Source organism: Coregonus clupeaformis, chromosome 30, assembly GCF_020615455.1.
Source record: "Coregonus clupeaformis isolate EN_2021a chromosome 30, ASM2061545v1, whole genome shotgun sequence".
Taxonomy (NCBI): Eukaryota; Metazoa; Chordata; class Actinopteri; order Salmoniformes; family Salmonidae; genus Coregonus; species Coregonus clupeaformis.
In genome coordinates, this window is record NC_059221.1 from 50,155,354 (window position 1) to 50,180,594 (window position 25,241).

Here is a 25,241-nt window from a genome sequence, read left to right on the forward strand (position 1 = left end):
GCCTGAAATGCCAGGGTTGTTGGTTTGATTCCCAAGGGGGACCAGTACAATAGCCTTAATGGCCATGTACTCTTATAATCTCCATCAGGCACAGCCAGAAGAGGCCTGGTACCTTCATAGATTCCAGCCTTTCTAGGGAATCTTTCCTAGACACCGTGCTTCTGCATTGCTTGCTCTTTGGGGTTTTTGTATAAGGACTTTGTGACATCTGCAAATGTAAAAAGGGCTTTATAAATACATTTGATTGATTGAAAAAGTATGCACTCTACTGTAAATTGCTCTGGATAAGAGCGTCTGCTAAATGACTAAAATGTAAATTGTGGAAATTATAATGCCCTTTTAGTTTAAGAGATGTTTGAAAAGAGCGCCTGAAATTCCAGCCTGTTTTGGTGGGATGTAGTTTTGGCCTGCCTGGTGACATCGTCAGGCGGTAAATTAGTTAACAGACCAAACCTCTCTTCCAATAACAGCTAGTTTGCAGTTTTCCCCTCCACACCCAGACCACTCCCAGTCAGTCCTAGCAACAGTCTTGTTTGAGAAACTGCTCTTTGCCAAGAAGCTACTTGTTTCTTATTGATCATGTTTTAATTGAAAACAAATCACAGTAAGATACTTAGTTGTTACCCAGAACATGAAATCATAAAAACAGCTGCATTGGACATTTAAATAAACATCTACACACACACAGGTCTGTTTCCCAAACCTTTGTAATTGTGCAGTGTTGCGTCATTATGCAATAATGTTGATTATGCATAGTGTTGAAATACGTTGATCGATGTTTTCACAATTACAACAGTTTTTTTTCAGTAAAGATTGGTTTCACAATTATTGTTTCAGTACATGGAAGGGGGTACAGTCTGATCATTTAAATTAACATTACAGAGCAACATGGCCATTTCCTCTGTAGGCAGTGTCAACATTTTACATTCTATGATCAAGCTAGCAAAAATGTAACTTTTATATGAATGCATGGAGCTTTCAACACTAGGGTTGTGGGTTCGATTCCCACGGGGGACCAGTACCGGGGGGGGGACTATGAAAATGTATGCACTCTCTACTGTAAGTGGCTCTGGATAAGAGAGTCTGCTAAATGACGTAAATGTAATGAGAAAGCAGCAACAACAGTTTGTCCACCAAACATGTTCATAAGACCTCATATTCTTTTGTATTGTCATTCATATCACCAAGTATGTTTGTGAGCTGTATGTGTAAATTAATGTGTTCTAATGTGTGTGTACACGAGGTGTGTGTGCGCGCATGACCCAGCCGTCACAGGGACACGGTCACAGGTCACTGCACTCAGAGAAGGACCTCTCCCTCTTCTCCCTGGCCGTGACGAAGTTGAGCAGGTCGATGGCTGTCACCACACCAAACACCATCTGCTTCATGCTGGGGGAGCCGTCCGTCAAGTCTGAGAGCAGAAGACAGGGAAGGGTAGAGTGTGGCATTAGCTCCCTCCTATAGCTATCATTGGACCAGGGGAGGGTGGGACTATGGTTGGTTGCAGGCCCAAATCAATGTTGGGACCTAATAACTGAGGACTTTGAGACTGGCACATATACCAGTCACATGCACAGAGCAGACATTAAACCAGGTTGGTTTAAAAATGGGTTCAGACCAGCCACCTTACCACCTTGTTACTGCCCTCAGAAAAGGACATGTCAATGAACCTTCACTCCTCTTATCGCAACATGTTCTCTACCATTATAGCAGGCAGAAAGACTTACATTGGATCTGTTCGTGTACCACCAGGGCAAAATGGTCCGTCTCCAGGATGCGAGAGAGCTTCCCCAGGTTATCAGTCAGACGGATCTGAGAATAGAATGAGACGTGACGGTTATCAGTCAGACGGATCTGAGAATAGGATGAGATGTGAAGGTTATCAGTCAGACGGATCTGAGAATAGGATGAGACGTGAGATAGAGAGGACTGTTTCATCATATAAACAAACATTGGTGGTTACAGTGTGTGTGTGTGTGTGTGTGTGCGCGAGAGCCCTATTTGCACTACTTACAGAAAAAGTGTATGCTTGCGAACACGTGTGTGTGACTGACCTGTTTGAACTGGTTGTAGATCACCTTGTTGACCGGGTCTGAGGGTTTGACCTTCCCAGCCAGCACTGAGGCCAGCATGTTCCCCAGAGTAACCATTCCTAGGATCAGCCTACACACACAGTTATTTTAGCAGCAGAACAACACTACCCATGGATTATGTCACCAGAACAGTTGACTTGAATCAGATGGTCATCAGTCTGCTTTCCAACAGACACCGCAAGACAAATATCACCTTTCAGCAGGTCAATAACCTAAAACACAAGGCCAGATCTACACTGGAGTTGCTTACCAAGACAACATTGAAAGTTCCTGAGTGGCCTAGTTACAGTTTTGAGTGTCCAGAAGTGAAACATGGGTTTACAACATTTAGAAATCAATAATAGTAAATGAATTGAATTCCAGGGTTATGTCAAAAGGAAGTTATCTTCAAATTCTCTACAATAATTGAATTTCTTCACCATGAACTGGTAAGCAGCACAAAGATAATGGACGCATCCCAAATGGAACCCTATTCCCTACACGGTCAACATTAGTGCACTATGAAGGGAATAGGGCTCCATTTTGGGATGCGACCACTGTGAATGAAAGAGGCAGGGAGATGAGACAGTGAAGGAGTGCAGGAGGACACCCACCCAGCCTCGTCCACTACAGGGGCCTGGTCAAAGCCTTTCTCCTTCAGGATCTTGATGGTCTTCTGACAGCTGACCGTGGGCAGGACGGTCAGAGGGGCAGAGAGGTTCAACCCCTGCAGCTTGAGGTTCCACCACCTGGGGGTGGGGGGCAGAGAGAGAGAGAGACAACCAATTATAGAAATAAAAACAAAATACAGGCACAATATGCAGAAATCGCCCCGCCATCGCCTGGTTGCTAAAACTCTACAATTTACGCCTGATATCAGTTTGTGACAAAACAAGCAATGTTGAAAATCATTGTACCATCTAAACCTCTGTGAAATCTATTTTCAATTAACAAAATATATTGTATTTTCAGCTGTAGTACAAAACCGAAAGTAAAAAAAACGCAAAACTGCACAGAAGGAAGCACAGAAATGGAGCACTTAGAACAGATCTACTGCTTCTTAGACTTGCTTCCAATTAGAATGACAGATCTATAACTCCCATTTCTATGTGAGTTTGGTCAGGTCGCCCACAGAGCTACATATTGCACCTTTAAGAGAAAACTACAAACAAATAGACAATGGATCACTAGATGAAGACATGTTCAGAGACACAGACCCACCAGGGGTTATTCAGACCCACAGACCCACCAGGGTTTATTCAGACCCACCAGGGTTTATTCAGACCCACCAGGGGTTATTCAGAGACCCAGACCCACCAGGGGTTATTCAGAGACCCAGACCCCCCAGGGTTTATTCAGACCCACAGACCAACCAGGGGTTATTCAGAGACCCAGACCCACCAGGGTTTGTTCAGAGACACAGACCCACCAGGGTTTATTCAGACCCACCAGGGTTTATTCAGACCCACAGACCCACCAGGGTTTGTTCACCATGATGTCTGACTCCTTCAGGAAGCCTTTCTGGAACATCCACTTGTCACTCAGGAACTTGGTCCTGAAAAAAAGAGAAGAGTTGTTGTTGGTTACTTCATCCACTGGGAACAGCTCTGTTAATGGTTCAGATTAAAGAGGGGATCATGAATCAGTGACGCCTGCATGAGGCAACAGCTGCAATATTCAGACATGGCCACAAGGGGTCAGGCTAAGCTAAACGCTGACAGATCATTAGATTCACTATAGAACTACAGTATATTATAGTCAAGTATAACAGTATATTTAATGATGGTCTAGACCCTGGTTCCTCACATGTAGTTGCGGATGGAGTCTGGCAGGATGACCACACACCGCTGGCCCTCCTTCAGGTCCTTGGCCACCCTCACCGCCGCTGCCATGGCCGTGCCCGAGCTGCCACCTGGCACAGGGGTCAAGAGACGGGCACACTGGTGAACACTGGGCACACGTTGGCATGATGACTCGTGGCCAGGTCAACCCACAAATCAAAACTATGACATAGGCAGCGTTCCAGGTGGTTTTATTGAAGTGGGAATGTGCAGATGATCAGATATCCCAGTGTCTGGATAAGTATTGAATGCCTCTTTAACCACATTCCTTTGATGTGGGTATGTGCAATAAGGATGACCTGCAACATGTCCATAGAGTCGACACTGGTGACAGTGAGATGAATGACAGAGAGACTAAAAGGTGACGAACGTACCACACAGCAAGCCCTCATCTCTGACCAGCATACGGGACATGTTGAAGGACTCCTCATCGTTAGACTTGTACCAGCTATCCACCACCTACAGGTTAACACACACTGGTGAGGTAGTGTATGTGAGTGTGTGTGTATGTATGTATACGAGTGTGTGTGTGTCCATCTGACTCACTGATCTGTCCAGTACAGTGGGGATGAAGTCGTATCCGATGCCCTCCACCTCGTACTGGGTCTTGTCGGTCTTGTTCAGCTCCTCTGGTTCAGCCAGGATGGAGCCTTCAGGGTCCACACCGATGATCTGACCACACAAACCAGACAGAACCACACCACACCAGACAGAACCACACCAGACCGAACCACACAGAACCACACCACACACACACAAGTTAACACGTTAACACCCAGTAAGGACTGCCATAGCCTCTGATCAGAACCAGAACCATTTCTATTCAGTCGTGTTGAAGTAGTGAATTTGAAGATCCAAGTTGAGACTGATTCTATTTGTATGGATCTTTCCATACTTGAATAGGAATTTCAATTGAAATGCTCCCAACCCTAGTCAGATGACACCTGGGGAGGGAAATGCTCCCAGGTGGACACCCAGAGCTCACTCACCTTGATGTCGGGGCACCTCTCCTTCAGTTTGCGGGCAATGCCAGTGATGGTGCCGCCTGTGCCCGCGCCTGCCACCAGCATGTCCACTTTACCTGCCAGGTCACAGATGAGGAGGGTGTCAGGTTAGCTCATAAAGATGGAGACAAATCATGTAAATTAACAGTGTATCAATGAGGGCTACAAGCCAACACAACTGCTCAGACAACGCGTTGCTATTGACCAAAACCATGAGTTAAACCTTATTCAGACAACGCATTGCTATTGACCAAAACCATGAGTTAAACCTTATTCAGACAACGCTTTGCTACTGACCAAAACCATGAGTTAAACCTTATTCAGACAACGCTTTGCTACTGACCAAAACCATGAGTTAAACCTTATTCAGACACACACACTTGTATGACAACGATTCTCAACTAGTGGGTGGCGACAAGGTTTTGAATGGGTCGTAGGTGTCGGAGTCAAATAAAAATGTGTCTAATATATTATTTATTTATTTTTTTGGAGAAAAAAACTACTCCATTCTGAACCTAAACCAGGTAGAAAGTGTGTAGAAATAATTTACTTACATTTCTAAATAGCTTAATCTCTGCACTATTTTTCTTCAATCACAGTATTTTTTAAGAGCGAGAGCGAGAGAGCCAGTAAGACTAGAGAGAAGGAAAGACAGAACAGAGGGAGGGATCTGACAGGAAGTCTGTCTCACCGTCACACTGCTCCAGTATCTCCTCTGCTGTGGTGTCATAGTGGGCCAGGGGGTTACTAGGGTTACGGTACTGGTCCAGGATGTGAGAGTTGGGGATCTCATTCTTCAGACGCCAGGCCACGCCCACGTGAGACTCTGGGGAATCGAAGCGAGCGCTGGTGGGCGTACGGACGATCTCTGCGCCCAGGGCTCTCAAAATGTCCACCTGGACGCACGCAAACACACAGACAGGCAGCGTTTTCATTATCATATGTGCAAACTTCACAATCAAATAGGTCCTGTGAAATTCCCAGAGAGGAGATTGATGAGGCAGGCATACAGAAGTCCTAAATGATCTTCAGTTCCATAATGTAAATGGAGGGGCTTACCTTCTCCATGCTCATCTTCTCAGGCATGACAATGATACAGCGGTAACCCTTCACAGCTGCAGCCAGGGCCAGACCGATACCTGTCTCACACACACATTATTCAGTGAATCTACTACTAGAGAGACACATCCCTAATCATTTACTGAGATGTAGCACACCCACACAGTTACCTGTATTCCCTGAGGTGGGCTCTATGATGGTGTCTCCTGGTTTCAGATGTCCTGCTCTCTCTGCATCCTCCACCATACGCAGACTGATCCTATCTTTCACACTGCCGCCCGCGTTGAAGTACTCACACTTGGCCACTGCACAGAGGCAAAACAGAATGATACACACTGGATTATCACACACAGATTCAAATGTTTTTAAATTCTGAATTAAAACGCCACCTTGTCTGAAAATATCTGATAATGTAACCAGACCTGGGTCAAACATGTTCATTTCATTTAGTTTAGAGTTTGCACTTTTGGAGCTACTCCATTGGTTCCATTGTACCAGGCAAACTAAATCAAACTCAGCTCACAGTATCTGGAAGAATTTTACTTTTACGTATGCATCTGACCCATTGTGTAATATACAGTATGCTCAGACATTTATTATAAGCTTACACTATAAAATGTATGAAGCACAAGTGGGGTCATTCATTGCTGTGCTAAAGTCCTAAGCCAACAATAGAATTAAACTGTTACATTGGATACAATATAACTGGCAACAAATCCCAAATGGGATTATGGAGTCAAGCATGAAGGATTCTACAAAGTAGTCAGCTGAAACCCCCCCCCCCAAAAAAGGTCCAGACGCCCCAAAGTAAATCCAATTCACATGACTTCTTAAGCCGACCAATCAAAAAGGGTTTGACTGCCTGTGTTATATGTATGTCTGAACAGAAAGAGACGTTGAGGGGGAAGAGCGCCGTGAAGGCCCCCTCTCCTGTTTCAACAGTATTCTCTGGACTATGTCTAATTGGCAGATAATGCAAAGTTCAAGGATAAATGGGTGAAGGATAGGTTTTATCATGGTGGCACGGATAAATGGGTAACTCTCCGTGAGAAAAGTGCCCACACGAGGCTGAAACATTGCGTGGGAAACATTTCCACCCATGTAGCAAGTTAAGGTTTCTCCATTCATCCCAAAAGGGTTCTGAGAAAAGACACCCTGATCAACTCACAGATTTCACACTTGAGGCCGAAGGTCTTGGGGATCTTGTTCATGCGCACCAGCGGGGTGTCACCGATCCTCTGGAGGATGTTGGTAAGGATTTTAGGGGCTTTGGTCCTGGAGGGAGGAGGGAGGGAGTTTAGCTGACTAACTCATTGAAGTTGATGAATGCTCAATGCTCATACAACATTGATGGAATCTGACTAAAAGATGGACAGGTGAACAAAGTGGAAATCAGTAGAGAAGGAGGAGGCAGGTGGAAGGAATAACAAAGGATTACCAGTCTTACTGTTGAGGGTTAGGGTTACCAGTCTTACTGTTGAGGGTTAGGGTTACCAGTCTTACTGTTGAGGGTTAGGATTACCAGTCTTACTGTTGAGGGTTAGGATTACCAGTCTTACTGTTGAGGGTTAGGGTTACCAGTCTTACTGTTGAGGGTTAGGGTTACCAGTCTTACTGTTGAGGGTTAGGATTACCAGTCTTACTGTTGAGGGTTAGGGTTACCAGTCTTACTGTTGAGGGTTAGGGTTACCAGTCTTACTGTTGAGGGTTAGGATTACCAGTCTTACTGTTGAGGGTTAGGGTTACCAGTCTTACTGTTGAGGTTAGGTTACCAGTCTTACTGTTGAGGTTTTACCAGTCTTACTGTTGAGGGTTAGGGTTACCAGTCTTACTGTTGAGGGTTAGGGTTACCAGTCTTACTGTTGAGGGTTAGGGTTACCAGTCTTACTGTTGAGGGTTAGGATTACCAGTCTTACTGTTGAGGGTTAGGATTACCAGTCTTACTGTTGAGGGTTAGGGTTACCAGTCTTACTGTTGAGGGTGGGTGTGAGGGGAGTCGGCATGGTTGCCCCCCAGTCTCCAGGTGCACCGGCTGGGCAGGTCGGGACGGATCCACTTCCTCTCCCCCACCGCCTGGATGGTTCCAGCCATGTCCTCCACCTCTAGCTTGTCTCTGACGCCCCCCTTGGTTGGGAGTTGTAAAGGCCCTTCCTGGATCTTGGCGGATCCGTTGGCATCCCCGTTGCTGAAGCGTAGCCTGGCAGCGTGTGGGCACACAGTGCCGATAGGGCCCAGGACGCTGCTGTCTTTAAGGGAGGGGACCGCAGGCATGTCTCACCTGGGAAGGTAAATGGCACATGGGCTAGTAAATGGCACATGGGCTCCGTCCTGCTCTTAAGCACAGATCTAGGATCAGATTCCCCTTACCCCAGTCCTAATTGTAACCGGTTAGTGGGAGGATAACTGATCTGACCCTGTATCTGTGGTTAGAGGGGAAGGAGCAGCAAAAGGCCAGTCTTCAGAATGTTTGTGGGATTCGAGGAGGTGCTGTCTGTCTGTCCGTCTCCTATTACACACTGCTGGACAGACTGACGACTTCTGACAAATTACAGTCAGGAAGACATTAAAGAATATTCCTGAAAAGAAATGTACACCAAAACAATTTTAAAAACGTTTGACCCCCAAGAGAGGTGCACACACACCTGACACCACCATGCATGGCATGCTGCATGTCCCTCTTAAGAGTGGTACTGCGAGCCCCACAGTTCAGTTACAAATTACTCAGGCAGACGCAGTACCTCAACACGTTTGACGTTTAAGTTAGTGAACTTCCTCAGGTCAATTAAAAAAAAACATTCACTTTGAATATGCGAAAGGCCAATTGCTAAATTGGCTCCTACACCTGAGTGGCTAGGCGTGAAGCGCTACAATGATTGAAAGAAATGTCCCTTGTCAAGAAAGGCTCATCATTAACGAGGTAATCGTGTGTGCCCAGCTAATTTGTATAACCTAAAGACCCAAGGTTATAGAAGACAACGTACTGTCCCTAACGTATTAACAAGACAACGTACTGTCCCTAACCTATTAACAAGACAACGTACTGTCCCTAAAGTATTAACAAGACAACGTACTGTCCCTAACGTATTAACAAGACAACGTACTGTTCCTAACCTATTAACAAGACAACGTACTGTCCCTAACGTATTAACAAGACAACGTACTGTCCCTAACGTATTAACAAGACAACGTACTGTCCCTAACGTATTAACAAGACAACGTACTGTCCCTAACGTATTAACAAGACAACGTACTGTCCCTAACGTATTAACAAGACAACGTACTGTCCCTAAAGTATTAACAAGACAACGTACTGTCCCTAAAGTATTAACAAGACAACGTACTGTCCCTAACGTATTAACAAGACAACGTACTGTCCCTAAAGTATTAACAAGACAACGTACTGTCCCTAAAGTATTAACAAGACAACATACTGTCCCTAACGTATTAACAAGACAACGTACTGTCCCTAACGTATTAACAAGACAACGTACTACCCTTAACGTATTAACAAGACAACGTACTGTCCCTAAAGTATTAACAAGACAACGTACTGTCCCTAACGTATTAACAAGACAACGTACTGTCCCTAACGTATTAACAAGACAACGTACTGTCCCTAACGTATTAACAAGACAACGTACTACCCTTAACGTATTAACAAGACAACATACTGTCCCTAACGTATTAACAAGACAACGTACTGTCCCTAACCTATTAAAATGGGACTAATTATTTGGATTCCCAGACAGAGAGTTCAGTCCATTTGGTTACCCCAGTCTAATACTAATATGCAGTGTACACTTCCAAGCAGCTGTTCAAATGGACCTCTTTCTGAACCGCGCTGAAGACACAAACCTCGCCTGAGTGGCTTGACACCAAATGACCAGCACACAATAAACCCACAGGAGAGCATTGTGTCCTTAGGAAAACAAGGTACGGTGGGAGACGGAGAGAGACCAAAGGAAACGTTCCTTTCTGAGCCAGTGCATTTCTTAATGGGACTACTACTACAGGTCTAGCTACTTCTGTTAAAGCGTAGGTCTACTACTGCTATGGCAGATATGGGAGCAGAGGGTTGAGTGTTCCTTGGGTGGGTTCATTTGCAATCTGATCCCCCTTGCAGACAGGTTCACTGAGTGGCAGTGAGGCTGAAATGGTCAGAGGTGTTGTGTTGCGTCACAGCTTGCCTAGGGTGTGTAACCAAACAAGTGGAGCAGACACCCTTCAGACCCAACAAACCGGTGGTAACAGTGTTATTACTACATGAGACAAACTGCCTTTGGAGATTTCTCTCAACAGATACTCTCAATACTTTTTAGCATCAGTTCGACAACAAACAGTGGTGCAACGCAAGAAGTATGATTAAAAAATTAAAAATTCTCCTTTCAGAACTCCCAAAAGTAGTGGAATTAAAAGATAGTGTGCAATGATGTATAATCAAACAGGACAGTATTTACAACCCTATAATAATAAATAAAACTGCCCTAAAAAGACAGTGCCCAATAATGCCTTTCATAACTATTCAGAGGCAAAGCCATCAAGCCCATAGCGGACTAAACTCCATGGCAAAGGACGTTTCTGATGACTCCACCAACGGAGCGGAGCAGAGACCAGACTTTGTGGAATCTAGCATCGACTACATTATTCACTGAAGGTCAGTACTTTAAAACATGGTAAACGCCTACCTTGTACCTATGTTTGTCCTTTGTAATTGCGTGCCTTTGTTTGTTTGCTTTAATCCATACTTTTTCAATAAAACTTTCATCAAATACAACCACAGACTTCACCTTAGGCGAATCAATGTAGTCGGAGCTAAATTCCACAAAGACTGGTCTTTGCTCCACTCTGGTGGAGACGTCAGAAACGTCCTTCCCATGGAGTTTAGCCTGCTATGGGCTTGATGGCTTTGCCTCTGAATAGTTCTGACAGGCATTATTGAGCACTGTCTTTTTAGGGCCATACTAGAAACATATGCTTGGTTTAGTCCACTATCAGGGCCATGGCACAAGAGTGCACTCAATCATGGCAAATTGTGGGGGGGGCAAAATGAACTGTATAGGTGCAGCTCAAATTCATTACCTGCAGCCCTCAGTCACCAGAACAGAAAGAGACAACAATAAATGTGCCATGTGATGAATGATTCACAGGTCAATTCATTCAATACTGTTTTTTCTACCGATAACATTTATTTCTCAACACAGAGCAATCATGTACTCAGTTCACATATAGTCCCATATGGTGGGTCAAAATAAGATTTTTGAAATGTACTCTACTTCTCCTACGAAAACTGAAATCTGACGTTAATTTGACAAACGTTGGATCCCTTCTAGCCATGTTCGGAGGTTTCTGGGCCCCGGAAATAAACCACGTGCTTGTTAAAAATACGAACTGTCATTGTAGTACCCACCTCATACTATTATTTTGATTGCCATGACTCAGTAGGTAGGAACACCATAATTATAAAAAAAATATATACAAGGAGACAGGACTATATTTCGATGAATGAAACAGGGCATCATAAAAGAAACGTGCTTCCAAAATAGCACTAACATCATCTTGCACGTGGTCGACCAGTTTCAACTTACCTATGTATCTGATGATCTGGGAATCTGGAGAGGTAAAGAATCGTCCACCGGCACCGGCGATAGAAAGAGACTTTTAGAACAGTGCGATATTAAAGAGCACTTCCAAGGCGAGGAGCTTGGCCAATCGTTGGGGAAGAATGCATGTTTAGGGCGCACTTTGATTGGCTGCAGCGAGGGAGTCTATTTCTGCCCCTCCTCCAATCAGAGATGCCGATTTGGGGAAACGTTGGGGAAAACAAGTTATTAGTACATTGGGAAACGGTTGGAAGTCTATCAGGGATCTATTCATATTAATTTCCAAAAAGTGGAGAACCTTTTCAAATGTTATTTTCAGAAACATCGGAGCCTATACGCAACTCGCGCATCACATGTGACATTCAATGCATTAATGTGCCTTTCACGTATGGTTTATGGTCGTAAATATGTTTTTTTGTAAATGTTACTATTCATTGTGAGGACTTTGTATTTTTCCAACTGGTGATCTGGGCATGTCATAGTTGCCCATGGTAATTTAAATGGAGTGTTCACCTGCGTAACCATTAGACATAATCCGGTTGGGTTCCTTTGGGGACATGGTCAGAACGCTTCCGTACTCGGAAAAATACTAGGTCAAATCATGACGTCGGTGATCGTCAGCTCAGAGATCTAGAAAGAGGCTCAAGTTCCCAGTCCGAGCTCGTTTTTTCCCCGAGTTCCCAGTTGTTTTGAACGCCTCTATACCAGGCGGTGTCAGAGGAAGGCCCTCAAAATTGTGAAAGCCTACAGCCACCCTAGTCATAGACTGTTCTCTCTGCTACTGCACGGCAAGCAGTACCGGAGCGCCAAGTCTAGGTCCAAAAGGCTTCTTAACAGTTTCTACCCCCAAGCCATAAGACTCCTGAACAGCTAATCATGGCTACCCGGACTATTTGCACTGCCCTCCCACCCCATCTTTTTACGCTGCTGCTACTCTTAATTATTTATGCATAGTCACTTTAACTCTACCCACATGTACATATTACTACAACCACCTCAACTAGCCGGTGCCCCCGCACATTGACTCTGCACCGGTACCCCTCTGTATATATAGCCTCCCTACTGTTATTTTATTTTACTTCTGCTCTTTTTTTTCTCAACACTTTTTTGCTGTCGTTTTATTTTACTTTTTTATTAAAAAATAAATGCACTGTTGGTTAAGGGCTGTAAGTACCGTAAGCATTTCACTGTAATGTCTGCACCTGTTGTGTTCGGCGCATGTGGCCAATACAATTTGATTTGAACTATACAACTCATGACGCACTGGTAACTATTGGTGCGTTCAAAATAACTGGGAACTTGGACATCTCCGACTTCAGTGCATTCAAAACAACTGGGAACTCAGAAAAAAACGATCATCCAACTCTGGAGATCGGCCCTTTTCTAGAGGTCCGAATGACGTTATGATTTGACTTCGTATTTTTCAGAGTTCAAATGCTGCGATCAAAACAACAGGGAACTCTGCAAAACTCTGTTGCACATTTTGGTTTTTGCCCTAGCTACACAGCTGATTCAAATAATCAAAGCTTGATGAGATGGTTATTTGAATCAGCTGTGTAGTGCTAGGGTAAAAACCAAAACATGCACCCAGAGGGGGCCCCAGGACCGACCTTCGGAAACCCTGCATACATTACATTCAAACGTGTTGTAAATACAGAGGGATTTCTTAAACTCATTGCCTATGCCAGGGCTCTCCAATCCAATCCAACCATGTTCCTGGAGACCTACTGTCTTGTAGGTTTTCACTCCAACCCTAATCTAGCACACCTGATTCTAATAATTAGCTGGTTGATAAGCTGTTAGTTACAACTGGAGTTGGAGCAAAAAACCTACAGGAGGGTATCGCTCCAGGAACAGGGTTGGAGAGCCCTGGCCTCCGCTGTAGTGTAAACCCTTTCACCCAGTCTTCTCCCTGCTAGATTGTAACTCCCAACACCGACAACTGCAGCAATGATAGAGGACACAGCAGAGAATCACTACAAAGTCTGTTTTATTGAGAAAGCAACGCAAGCTTGTATTTGTGTCTTTAAAAAAAGGGATAAAAGAAAAAAGAAATTAACGACGATTCCAACATGTCACATTTTTCATCACGGGGGGGGGGAGGTAGGATGAGGGGGGGGGGACAAGGGGTGGAAGAGGGGGATAATTAGGTCTTGGCTCATCTTAAAATCTTCCAGAACGTTCCCGGTCCCTGGACCTCCGTTTCTCGCGGTCCCGTCCGCCCCCTCTGCCGCCATCGCCACCACGGCCACGGTCCCGGGAGCGAGAACGCCTTTCCCGGGATCGCGAGCGAGAGCGGTGTCCTCCTCCTCCTCCTCCTCCCCCTTTGCTAGAAAGGGAGAAATAAAAAATGCTTGAACCACATAACGCCAGCACATGACTTAACCAGCCTAGAGAATATAAAAACAAAGGAGGCTTTTACATTAGTCAACTACCCAAATACCAGCGGTGGAAAAGTACCCAATCATCATACTTGAGTAAAAGTAAAGATACCGTAATAGAAAATGATTGAAGGTAGTCACCCAGTAAAATCCTACTTGAGTAAAAGTCAAAAAGTATTTGGTTTTAAATAAACGTAAGTATCAAAAGTAAATGTAATTGCTAAAATATAATTAAGTATCAAAAGTAAAAATCATTTAAAATTCCTTATATTAAGCAAACCAGACGGCACGATTTTCTTGTTTTTTTAAATTTACGAATAGCACACTGCAATACTCACACATAATTTACAAACAAAGCATGTATTTAGTTAGTCTGCCAGATCAGATGCAGTAGGGATGACCAGGGATTCTCTTTAAGTGCGTGAATTAGGCCATTTTCCTGTCCTGCTAAGCGTTTAAAATGTAACGAGTACTTTTGGGTGTCAGGGAAAATGTATGGAGTAAAAAGTACATACTTTTTTTTAGGAATGTAGTGAAGTAAAATTAGTCAAAAATATAAAAAGTAAAGTACAGATACCCCCCAAAAACTACTTAAGTAGTACTTTCAAGTATTTTTACTTAAGTACTTTACACCACTGCCAAGTATGGTCTTGGATGCTTCACCATTCAATCTCAAACAGTCAAAAGTTGACAGTGACACAGAACAAGGTCTTCCTGGAATACAAACATTCCCTAGAATGTGTCATACCCTTTTCTACGGCGTCCATACAGGTCCCGGCGGAGTTCCCTGGAGATGGGTTTCAGGTGCATGAAGTTACAGAAGCCTCCTCTGGTGCACTCTCTGTGGATGGAAGGCAATCAGGGGGTTAAAACTGTTTCTGTGTGTGTGTGTGTGAAAAGCTTTACCAATCACCACCTGTATCCACTGAGTAGCACGTTTACCACCCTGCACTCCAAAAGCAGAGGCCTAGCTAGCTACATGCATCTCTCCTGCTGGAGTTAGCCAAACAGTTCAACTGTAGCCTAAGCAAACGATGGGTAGTTCCAATGGAAAAACACTTGAGGTTACGTCCCAAATGGCACCCTATTCCCTACATAGTGCACTACTTTTGACCAGGGCCCATAGGGAATAGGGTGCCATTTCAGACAGCCTGAGTTATATGCTGCAGGGAAACGGGCCTACATTCTTCCTGTTGGATAAGAGGTGGAAACTTAAGCTTTGCCCAGGTGTGTATTCACTAGGAACCAGACGGAACTAAATGGAAGCAAACTGAAAGAAACAGGGAGGGATCTATCTGAATTTGTCCAATAGAAACTCTCGTTTTCGGTGTAAAACATTTTCCGTTTGGTGTAAATGGTTTACGTTGAAAAAAGTTTTAGGACTACTGATTACACCCCTGGTTTATAGTCTGGAGTAAGAATATGGTGGAATGCAGTGCTGAAACAAGGCAAACAGATCACTATGTTCCTGGTTATTGTTGTTGGTCGCAGACACAGTGGTGTATAGATATATCAATCAGAAAGAGAGATTGACACTGACCCCATCTCATACTGCCGACAGCAGGCTTCCCTAAAGTCAGTGACCGGGGAGAGCTCTGAGTGGACAGGCTGACCGTTGAACCAGCGGTTGTTCAGGTCCATCACCGCTTTCTCTGCATCCTCTTCCCGCCGGAACTACACACACACAGAGGGAGAGAAAGAGGCCATTTAGACAGATTCATGCTCTGATGAAGGTCGACTGACCATAAAGATCAGCTACTATAAAAAGGGGACGTTTTCCTGTTTCTCCAGACAGATTAACACAACACACTGAGGACGGATGCAGGGAGAATTTAACACGGCTGACATGGGATCTCTGACCCTCACCTTCACATAGACGTTGCCGACCAGATGGTCTCCGAGGTTGTCACACACGTTCATCTCCTCCACCTCTCCGTACTTCTCCTCCATCTCTGTGAAGACCTCCTGTAGGACCAGAAGATGGGGAAGGATCATAGGTGACAAAACTTTCACTGATTGATGAGTAAAGCAGCACCATGGAGACCCACTAGTCCAGACTTTATTTAAAGATCCACTAAAATCACTAGATCCACTAATAACTATACTGAACAAAAATATAAACGCAACATGCAACAATTTCAAAGACTTTACTGAGCTACAGTTCACATAAGGAAACCAGTCATTGAAATTAATTAGGCCCTAATCTATGGACTTCACAACTGGGAATACAGATATGTATCAGTTGGTAACAGATACCTTAAATAAAAAGGTAGGGGCGTGGATCAGAAAACCAGTCAGTATCTGGTGTGACCACCATTTGCCTCATGCAGCGCCACATCTCCTTCGCATAGGGTTGATCAGGTTGTTGATTGTGGCCTGAGGAATGTTGTTCCACTCCTCTTCAATGGCTGTGCGAAGTTGCTGGATATTGGCGGGAACTGGAACTTGCTGTCGTACACGTCGATCCAGAGCATCCCAAACATGCTCAAATGGGTGACATGTCTGGTGAGTTTGCAGGCCATGGAACAACTGGGACATTTTCAGCTTCCAGGAATTGTGTACAGATCCTTGCGACATGGGGCCGTGCATTATCATGTGGCGGATGAATGGCACGACAATGGATCTCGTCACGGTATCGCTGTGCATTCAAATTGCCATTGATAAAATGCAATTGTGTTTGTTGGCCGTAGCTTATGCCTGCCCACACCATGGGGCACTCTGTTGACATCAGCAAACCTCTCGCCCACACAACGCTATACACGTGGTCTGCGGTTGTGAGGCCGGTTGGATGTACTGCCAAATTCTCTAAAACGACATTGGAGGTGGCTTATGAGAGAAATTAACATTCAATTCTCTGGCAACAGTTCTGGTGGACATTCCTGCAGTCAGCATGCCAATTGCACGCTCCCTCAAAACTTGAGATATCTGTGGAATTGTGTTGTGTGACAAAACTGCACATTTTAAAAGTGGCCTTTTATTGTCCCTAGCACAAGGTGCACCTGTGTAATGATCATGCTGTTTAATCAGCTTCTTGATATCCCACACCTGTCAGGTGGATGGAATATATTGGCAAAGGAGAAATGCTCACTAACAGGGATATAAACAAATTTGACCACAAAATGAGATAAATAATATTTTTGTGCGCATGTAAAATTTCTGGGATCTATTATTTCAGCTCATGAAACATGGGACCAACACTACATGTTGCGTTTCTATTTTTGGTCAGTGTAGATCCACTAATCACTAGACTGTATCTAGAGACCCAGTAGTCTAGAACCTTCTTTAAAGGCATTCTAAGCAGCAGCAGTAAACAACCACCTGCCCCTGGAAACGACCCCAACATGATTCTATTAATACTATAGGAGGACAGGTCATCACCGCAGGTCAAACCAATGACATAATGCACTGACAAGAGGCCCTGTTCGAGAGCATCAAAACCATGATGTATCATGGGTAAATTGTGACCGACTAATCTACAAATAATATTGAGTAGTTATTTATGATACGAGGTGATTTGTAGATCAGTTAGTCTCGACTCGCCTTCAAAGTCAGCTGCAATGTCGAACATGCCCATGGTTTCTACACGGCTGACTTAGTCTCACTGAGGGTCTTTTCTATTACCCAACTACATATCCTCCGCTGTACAAACACTGCCCCTTTTACATCAGTGAACACTGAACAGGGCCAATATTGGCACAGCAAAATTGACCCTGTTTTGAAAGTAAATGGGAGAGAGGAGAAGTTGATACCGTGCAAAACAGGCAGGTTTAGCAGAGATAAGGTGAAACATCACAAGTCTCCCATGCCGAGGTCACTCACCTCAAAGAACTCGTCATAGTGCTCTTGCATCTCCACGTCGCTGACGGCACCTAAAACCATGAACAAATAACCAGTGAGAAAACAGCTATGTGGAGGCAGTGGCAGAGTCACTAAGCATTTGCATCAGTGCAATTTCAAATCCAACGATTTACGAGAATATAAAGACAAAACGTACAGGTTAACTTTGTTTCATATTTGTCCTATAGCCATCATTTTAACTTTATGTTCAATTACTTTATCCCCTTTGGAAATCACCAGATAAACATTACAATGGTGCAACAGCTGAGTAAATCTGGCCAGTAATCTATTAGAATTGTAATTTTTATTTTATCAATTAGTTATTATAAACATTAAGATGACGTTTTGGAACAACAACCTTAATGACATTGTCTCAGCACAAGCCAGCTCCAATGACGCCGTTTGAGAACACTGACAGTGAAGCTGGCTGGTGCTGAAACTGAGTGCCAACGAAGCTAGTATGAGCAAGAAATACATGCAAAACCAGAGTCTATTTAGGAAGTTGAAAGTCTAGCAAAATATAGAAACATTCAATGCATTTCAGAAGTCGTTTTTCCATAACATACAACCTGAAAGAAAGGACCGCTTCCCATCTCTACCTGCCTGTGGTCTTGGTATTAAACTGAACGCAAGCATGATACATTTACTCATACTAATCGACATAAGAACCCAGGCTAGGTAAATATATACCTGACATCTTGCCAGTCAGAGGGGGTCTATGGGAAAGGTATGCTTTTCAGAGCTATTGATCAAGGGACGTCTGACCTTCTCCATCACAAAAATACTACTTCATAATTTATATTTCGCATGAGCAATAGTTATTGTCATGGGGAAGGCTATACACACACAACTACACTGAGCCCATCACATCAGGTTCACAGTGAGGCCTCCAGGGAAAACGGTGTACATTTATGGGTTCAGCTAATAGGAATATAACAGCATATGGGTGTTGGGTGGGCAAATTCAATTCAGGTCTAGGCTACTAAAAACAAAACTAAATGTTTTCCAGGAAAAATATCTAAGCTGTAGCTGTTTCCTGGCGAATGGAGGTGTTGTTGCAGCGTAGGTAGGAAGGTGTACACCAGAAATCTGTATAATATAATGGAGGTGTTGTTGCAGCGTAGGTAGGAAGGTGTCCACCAGATAACTGTATAGTATAATGAGCGGTCCATGCCGCAGGGCCCTGCAAACGTAGGGGGAACTTACAGCGTATACCATCGGCAGACTGGGCAGTGTTTTGAGGGTTACGGTAAATGTTCAAGAGGGCAATGGTCTGAAATACAAAACGGACATTTTTGTGATACAGGTCAAGCAGAAATTGGGGTTTTGGGGGGAAGAAAGTTAAATTAGATAAGGTATCATGCTCCTTACAACAGGCCCTGAAGAGAACACACTAGGGTCAGCTAAGACGTTCTCAATTTACACATTTGAAGCCATGACTAGCTTCATTAGTCCCCTCTATGGAACTCTGCTCTGAACCATAGAGTGCATGGTGTGATCTGAAATGCTGAAAGAGAAGGTAACTGTGTGTCTCCTGACCACAGACGTCTCTGCCAGGGTGTCACAGGAGGCTGCAATCACAAGGAACTCAGAACTAGTCATTGTAATGCCAGTTAAAGAGAGAGAGACATTACTGACAAGGGTTACTGGAGAGGTAGCAAGGACTTGTGTGTTAATGTGTTGATAATTCAATTCAATACATTTTCCCAAAGGAAATAGCTGTTTGTGAACAGGTTACAGTACAAAAGCCATCTAAGTAAAGCACATGTGAAGCCATCTCTGGAATAAGGAAGGAGGGAGGTGTTTGGCTAGTTCTGGGATCCTTGTTTGGAAAGTCAGTCATCAGAAGAGAACAGAACAGTGGCAGACAGACAGGACAGTGGGACAGACAGGATCCTGTGAGAGTCCACAGCCATACCTACCTACCTGTGTGAGAGGACAGGCATCAGCTCTGGTAAGACAGGGCTCAACACTGGGTACTGCTCACACAGTGGAGGGTTACAACTAGGTCTACACTCACCAAATGCTTAGAAGATGCATTACCCAATTATAGGACTTGTGCTCAAGGTAGTTTGGGATTTAAATTGGTCAACATAGCCTATAGAAGAATGGAATGTGGTTTTTTTGAGTGGCTGAGAGATTGCGTATGAGAGGGCAGAGACTGAGGCAACAGAAATATTTGACAATACAAAACAGATTGAGGAGCATCCTGTTTATTTATCTGGTAGTAATGGTTTGCTATTTAGGGTGGGGACTGGGAGGAGCAGTTACAGTAGCCGAAGTGTGAGAGAGGTACTGTAATGTTGGGTTCCCTGCTAACAGTGCTGAGGCAGTCCCTCACAGCTCGGCTGCTACGTGACCTACATATGGGGGGGAAGAGGAGGGATTTCTGAACCCGAGGCTAACAGATCTTTGGACTTACAGCGAGAGGCGTCGGCCGTCTGTGCACTGTTTTGGGGGTTACGGTAGATGTTTTGAATCAAGATGGTCTGCCGGGGATGACAAGAATAAAAGAGATAAATCATTAAATTGAATTCTTGTAGATTCCAAATGAGTCTAGTTCCCTGATTGACGTAAATACGCTATTGGGTTTACTGACGTAGGAGTCGAATCTCTCCTTAGAATCTATGGGCTGTATTTCAGAGAAGTTGGGGTAGAGGACATTATTATTATTAGGACAGAATATGTGAGCGGAGCGAACCCAATTTGACTGGAGCGTGCAGCGAGTTTCCCAAAGGCTGGAGCGTCGGCCTTCTGGCCCGCTCCAGTAGCACTCACTTCCCGAGCTCAGGGCATGCCCGTCCCAGCATGCATTTATAGTTTACCTGTGTGCCGTTATAGCCCCTTGCTTTAGCTACTGTCATCAAGTACGCTACATATTTCCATAAAGAAACTGATTTTTAAAAAAATCAAGGTGACTTACAAAGATGAAGAGGAACAAGAACAAGAGAGGGAGTGTGGTGATGTAGTGTCCACAACTAAAGAATCATTGTGGGGGGCCTCCCAGGTCTAAGGCACTGCATCGCAGTGTTGCGGCGTCACTACAGCCTGGGGTTTGATCCGTGACCGGGAGTCCCAAATGGCGGCGCACAATTGGCCCAGAGTCGTCCGGGTTAGGGGAGGGTTTGGCCGGAGGGGCTTTACTTGGCTCACCGCGCTCTTGCGACTCCTTGTGGCGGGCCGGGCGCCTGCAGGCTGACTTCGGTCATCAGTTGAACTGGGTTTCCTCCGACACATTTGGTGCGGCTGGCTTCCGGGTTAAGCGAGCGGGTGTTTGCGAAGTGTGGCGGGTCATGTTTCGGAGGACGCATGACTCGACCTTCGCCTTTACCGAGCCCGTTGGGGAGTTGCAGCGATGAGACAATATCGCCATCACGAAATCAGGGAGAGAAAAAAAGGGGGTGGGGTGGGGAAATAAAAATGAATGTGAAAAAATAGAATCATTGTGGAATCTGAAAAGACATATCCCGAAAGCATGATGGTGTACTTACTACGTGCACATGCTAACAGAAAGGAATGAGGTGGGTATCTAGCTAAACGTGTCATTGTAGCAAACTATTTATAAACAAAAAATCAGATCTCTTAAAAGTTAGGCCATAATTGATTTTGGTCCAATAGGCCTGGCATATTACCTCTTTCAAGTAGTTTTCCATTTTGATAGGGTTATTTGACCTAAAATCCTTTGGGCCTAACCCCCCCCCCCCAAAAAAAATGCATCCTGACAAGCCTGGCCTGAAGGGTGTTTAGCATCCCCATTGGCTCTGCAAGCGCGGAGAGAGTATTCTTCGCCATTGGCCTGCTCTCCGAGCACCATCACATGAGCCTAAAGCCACAGACTGGCCAAACTCCTGTTTCTAAAAATGTATTCAAAAGGCACTGAGCATTTTTCATTTAATTTGTGTTTAATTTGAAGTAAATCAGAGCCTATATGCGCAATTTATAGACTATACTGATTTAATACAACAAAATGTGTGTGTGTCGCACTCGCAAATGCCTCACAATGTATTTATTTGTACGCTATAGCCTTGAAATAATTGAAATTTAGCTTAAATTATTAATTTCCTTCTTAGGCTCCCTGTCTGGCTCCTGACCTATTTAGAGTGTTTATATGTTGTTTAATATGACATGTAGCCTATTTGAAATGATGAGCGCTTCTTACAGTTTTTTTCTCTCCTGTGCGCGTAGAGCGGTTTTTAGCGGAGCGGTTGGAAAGGACATGGAGCGCGGGAGTGCTGAGCAAGCACCAGTCCATGAACAGGATTTACAGAACGGCTCAACTCCGCCCACATGCTCTGGTAGAGGACGATCATCCAATCAGTCTTCTGATAGAAAGCTTTGTTTTGTTTCTCATGGTTCAGCATGGGGCCAAGCGCAACTATCCTGAGTTTGGAGACCTAGGGTTGAGTCAGATTAAGTCTTTTGATATGAACTGGCTGAGCTGTTCAATGAAGCACAATGACAGGGGAATTGAGCTGCCATCGTGTCTATTGAATGTCTACCAAAGAGCCAGAGCCAGGCAAGCAGTCACTATAAATGAGGGGGGCAGGTTGGCTGCATGTTCATGTGAATGTGTGTATAGTCAAAAGTACCAGGTTGGAGTAAAATATTTAACATTCAGGCTAACACTACTTCATTCCATTGAGGTTGTGCCGTCTGCCATTGCATCATGCATATCATAATCAGCATTAGCCCACCAGTGGCTAGGGTGACCACATGTCCCGGATTGTGCAGGACACTCACGCATTTTAACAAAATAAAAACACCACTAATTTACAAAAAAGGGTAGATTTGTCTATATTTAAGTCAGATTTCCTATTCATTTGATGAGAATTTACATTCCAATCTGTCTCTTTTGCAGTCCCGTTGCGCTTATGACAAGATATATATTATAAGGACGTGGTACTGGTGATGTTGAACACAATCGTTGAGGATCTCTGATATTCTGCACAGCACAATACGAGACAGGCCAATGTCATATAGTCAACCAATCACATGTCAAATCCTTTTGGGATTTGCAGCGGACAGTGAGTAAACTACTTACAAAAAGTGTGCTTCTGATGAAAAGCTACAAAAGTAAGTAAATAGCTGTTTTAGACTGACAGATAAGGTAATTTGTAAGGCTCTCCATACTCAGTTGCTCATTCAACGTAATTGCTGTTACTTCACTCAATCCCATTTTTAAAAAAAAGTCTTCCTTCCTAACCGTTTTAAATTCTCAGAACCAGAAATGGTTCCTTGGCCAAATATTCCCTGACTTTCATAAAAACAGCCACACATGCGGTCTCTCCTTTCTGCATCACCAAATTTTGTGCGAGCTCGGCAAAAGAGTAGGCTTGATGTGCTTCAATTAGCTCAGTGCAGCTGCAAAAAACATGTATTCATGTAGGTTACACTGTCCCACGAATGTCTCGCAAAATCATCCTGTTTTCCCGCATTTGGATATTTTCAATGTGGTCACCCAACCAACAGCAGTTGCTTCTCTTCTGATTATAAATATTGACTGAGAGGCATTGACATGCTGCCAACCCTATCCTCATAAATCATAATGCAGGTTCTCTGAAAGGCAACAGAACAATGTTATATACACACTTCTGTAGCTAAGCCCATCGTGGAATCTGAAATGTAAATGTACACAGGGTTAGTGGAAACAGCATCAAACATTTAGGCCTACTTTACATACATCTGCCCACATTATGTTATTGCAGTATGTGCGTAGGCCCATTGGAACATGGAAGCAACATTGCAAACATGAATGGAATTAGGGCTAATTGACAACACTGCAAAGTTTCAGTACTTCATTAATTATTATTTGATCCTACACAAGGTGAAGTCCATACGTATATCTCCACACAAACAAGTAAACAATCAAATGTGAGTATAATCAGTCATGCTAGCTAGCTAACAAAGAAACCTAAGAAAGTCCTGAAATTCTAGTGGGCTTATAACACAAACATTGGGCAATTGCTTACCATAAACCCCTAGCTAACTAATCATATTCAAGACATAGAAGCACGCTTACCTGGCTGAAAGTTGGCTTGTTGTGCAACCTAGAGCAGCGGTCCCCATGTCGGCATGCTCCAATTTTAAAGTAGAATGAACAATTGACCCTTGAATATGGACAAGAACATAAACAAATTAGATGTTGATAGCTGGCTATGTTAGTGTTTGCTTTGTATAGTTTTGTTGCTGCATCTAGCTAGCTACAATGGAAAACAAAAACATGATTCGTTGTGCTTGTGCAGTAGGCTACCAAGCCACTGGAGTCGTCTCTCGGGGCAATGCTAAAGAGGTGGAGTTAGTTAGCTACAGTAGCACGCTAGTTAGCTGCAGATTAGCTTAGCAAGCTAAACCGAGGTTATACAAACTAGCTAGCTAACTATTTAGCTACTAACTTGTAAAACATGTGATACTAGATTCACCAATAAAACAAAGACTGGTTTAGCTTAGTCTGGCCGATTTGGAGGGATACTGACGCGACGCAGCACATGCCACATTTTCAAACCAAGCCGCCTCCTCCATTCAAGCAAGTTAGCTAGCCTCCTACAGTATAGTCAGGAAGCTACGCTAGCTAGCTAGCCACACAAGTCTGAATGAAAAGCCACGGGTGCAGCAGCAGTCGTATTTGTAAGTAAACTGATAGCTTGTTGGGTTAAAACGTGCACGTTTTACCGAATATGCGTTTTATTAGCGTTATTATTTCAGCAGTTTCACAAAAAGACGAAATAACCTACTTGTCTTTCTCTGTTCCGAAAATGGAGGCCAGGTACTCCGCCATCTTCGGTTTGTCAACTAAACTGTGCTCTACGTCATGTATTCAACGCTTGCCGCTTTTTCGATAGAGACGAAAGTTGTGCTCTTCGTTTTTGTCGTTTGCATACGCTCTTGTCTTGTCTGTTTTTTTCTTCACAATATTCTCATGGGGGCGCAATTGCATCCATTTTAGTGTCATGATTAGGGCCAAAGATTATGATAACTAACCCTTTCATCTGTTTAGGGGTCTGTAGAAAATATATATTTATAGACTGGGTGGTTCGAGCCCTGAATGCCGATTGGCTGAAAGCCGTGGTATATCAGACCGTATACCATTGGTATGACTAAATATTTATTTTTACTGCTCTATTTATGTTGGTAACCAGTTTATAATAGCAATAAGGCACCTCATGGGTTTGTGATATATGGCCAATATACAACAGCTAAGGGCTGTGTCCTAGCACATAAGAGCAGCCCTTAGCCGTTGTATATTGGTCATATACCACACCCCCTTGGGGCTTATTGCTTAAGTATGCTATGCTGAATGAAGAAGAAGAAGAAGTTTCAAGTTTTAAGAAGAAGTAGAAGATTACTTTATTATCTAATGTCCATTCATAATGCAAATTAGTGGCAAGGGGTTTCAGACTTCCTAGTATCATTCAATGAGAGGACAGTAGAGGTGACAAAACAACTCCAC

At 43.9% G+C, this 25,241-nt stretch overlaps 2 protein-coding genes across 4 annotated transcripts; both read right to left on the bottom strand.

Moving 5' to 3' along the window:
* Window positions 1-563: 563 nt before the first annotated feature.
* On the bottom strand, window positions 564-11,664 carry cbsa (cystathionine beta-synthase a). Of its 2 annotated transcripts, XM_041884347.2 has the most exons (15): window positions 11,562-11,664; window positions 7,949-8,254; window positions 7,145-7,251; window positions 6,147-6,281; window positions 5,977-6,056; window positions 5,609-5,813; window positions 4,903-4,994; window positions 4,460-4,585; window positions 4,288-4,372; window positions 3,879-3,984; window positions 3,550-3,627; window positions 2,687-2,821; window positions 2,055-2,163; window positions 1,728-1,812; window positions 564-1,411 (listed from the first exon to the last, which is right to left on the bottom strand). In XM_041884347.2, the coding sequence occupies exons 2-15, from the start codon at window positions 8,245-8,247 to the stop codon at window positions 1,284-1,286; spliced, it is 1,770 nt and encodes a 589-aa protein (XP_041740281.2). In that variant the 5' UTR covers window positions 8,248-8,254; window positions 11,562-11,664; the 3' UTR covers window positions 564-1,283. The 2 variants fall into 2 exon arrangements, with proteins under 2 accessions (XP_041740281.2, XP_041740282.2); XM_041884348.2 differs by lacking the exons at window positions 7,949-8,254; window positions 11,562-11,664 and adding an exon at window positions 7,620-7,623.
* Window positions 11,665-13,549: 1,885 nt separating this feature from the next.
* On the bottom strand, window positions 13,550-24,632 carry LOC121572305 (splicing factor U2AF 35 kDa subunit). Of its 2 annotated transcripts, XM_041884349.2 has the most exons (8): window positions 24,526-24,632; window positions 23,814-23,901; window positions 19,001-19,067; window positions 17,777-17,826; window positions 15,824-15,922; window positions 15,498-15,631; window positions 14,706-14,798; window positions 13,550-13,905 (listed from the first exon to the last, which is right to left on the bottom strand). In XM_041884349.2, the coding sequence occupies exons 1-8, from the start codon at window positions 24,567-24,569 to the stop codon at window positions 13,740-13,742; spliced, it is 741 nt and encodes a 246-aa protein (XP_041740283.1). In that variant the 5' UTR covers window positions 24,570-24,632; the 3' UTR covers window positions 13,550-13,739. The 2 variants fall into 2 exon arrangements, with proteins under 2 accessions (XP_041740283.1, XP_041740285.1); XM_041884351.2 differs by lacking the exons at window positions 23,814-23,901; window positions 24,526-24,632 and adding an exon at window positions 20,217-20,240.
* Window positions 24,633-25,241: the final 609 nt, after the last annotated feature.

What these genes read in the sequence shown, in the direction of transcription:
- LOC121572305 (XM_041884349.2), bottom strand. Translation starts at nt 24,569, where the DNA reads ATGGCGGAGTACCTGGCCTCCATTTTCGGAACAGAGAAAGACAA. An exon ending in ACAAGCCAACTTTCAGCCAG is followed by an intron (nt 19,068 to 23,813) that starts GTAAGCGTGCTT and finishes TTTGTATTTCAG; the next exon opens with ACCATTGCCCTCTTGAACAT. An exon ending in GTCTGCCGATGGTATACGCT is followed by an intron (nt 17,827 to 19,000) that starts GTAAGTTCCCCC and finishes TCATGGTTTTAG; the next exon opens with GTGCCGTCAGCGACGTGGAG.
- cbsa (XM_041884347.2), bottom strand. Translation starts at nt 8,247, where the DNA reads ATGCCTGCGGTCCCCTCCCTTAAAGACAGCAGCGTCCTGGGCCCTATC. An exon ending in GATACTGGAGCAGTGTGACG is followed by an intron (nt 4,995 to 5,608) that starts GTGAGACAGACT and finishes GTGACCTGGCAG; the next exon opens with GTAAAGTGGACATGCTGGTG. An exon ending in AGATGAGGGCTTGCTGTGTG is followed by an intron (nt 3,985 to 4,287) that starts GTACGTTCGTCA and finishes CCCCTGTGCCAG; the next exon opens with GTGGCAGCTCGGGCACGGCC.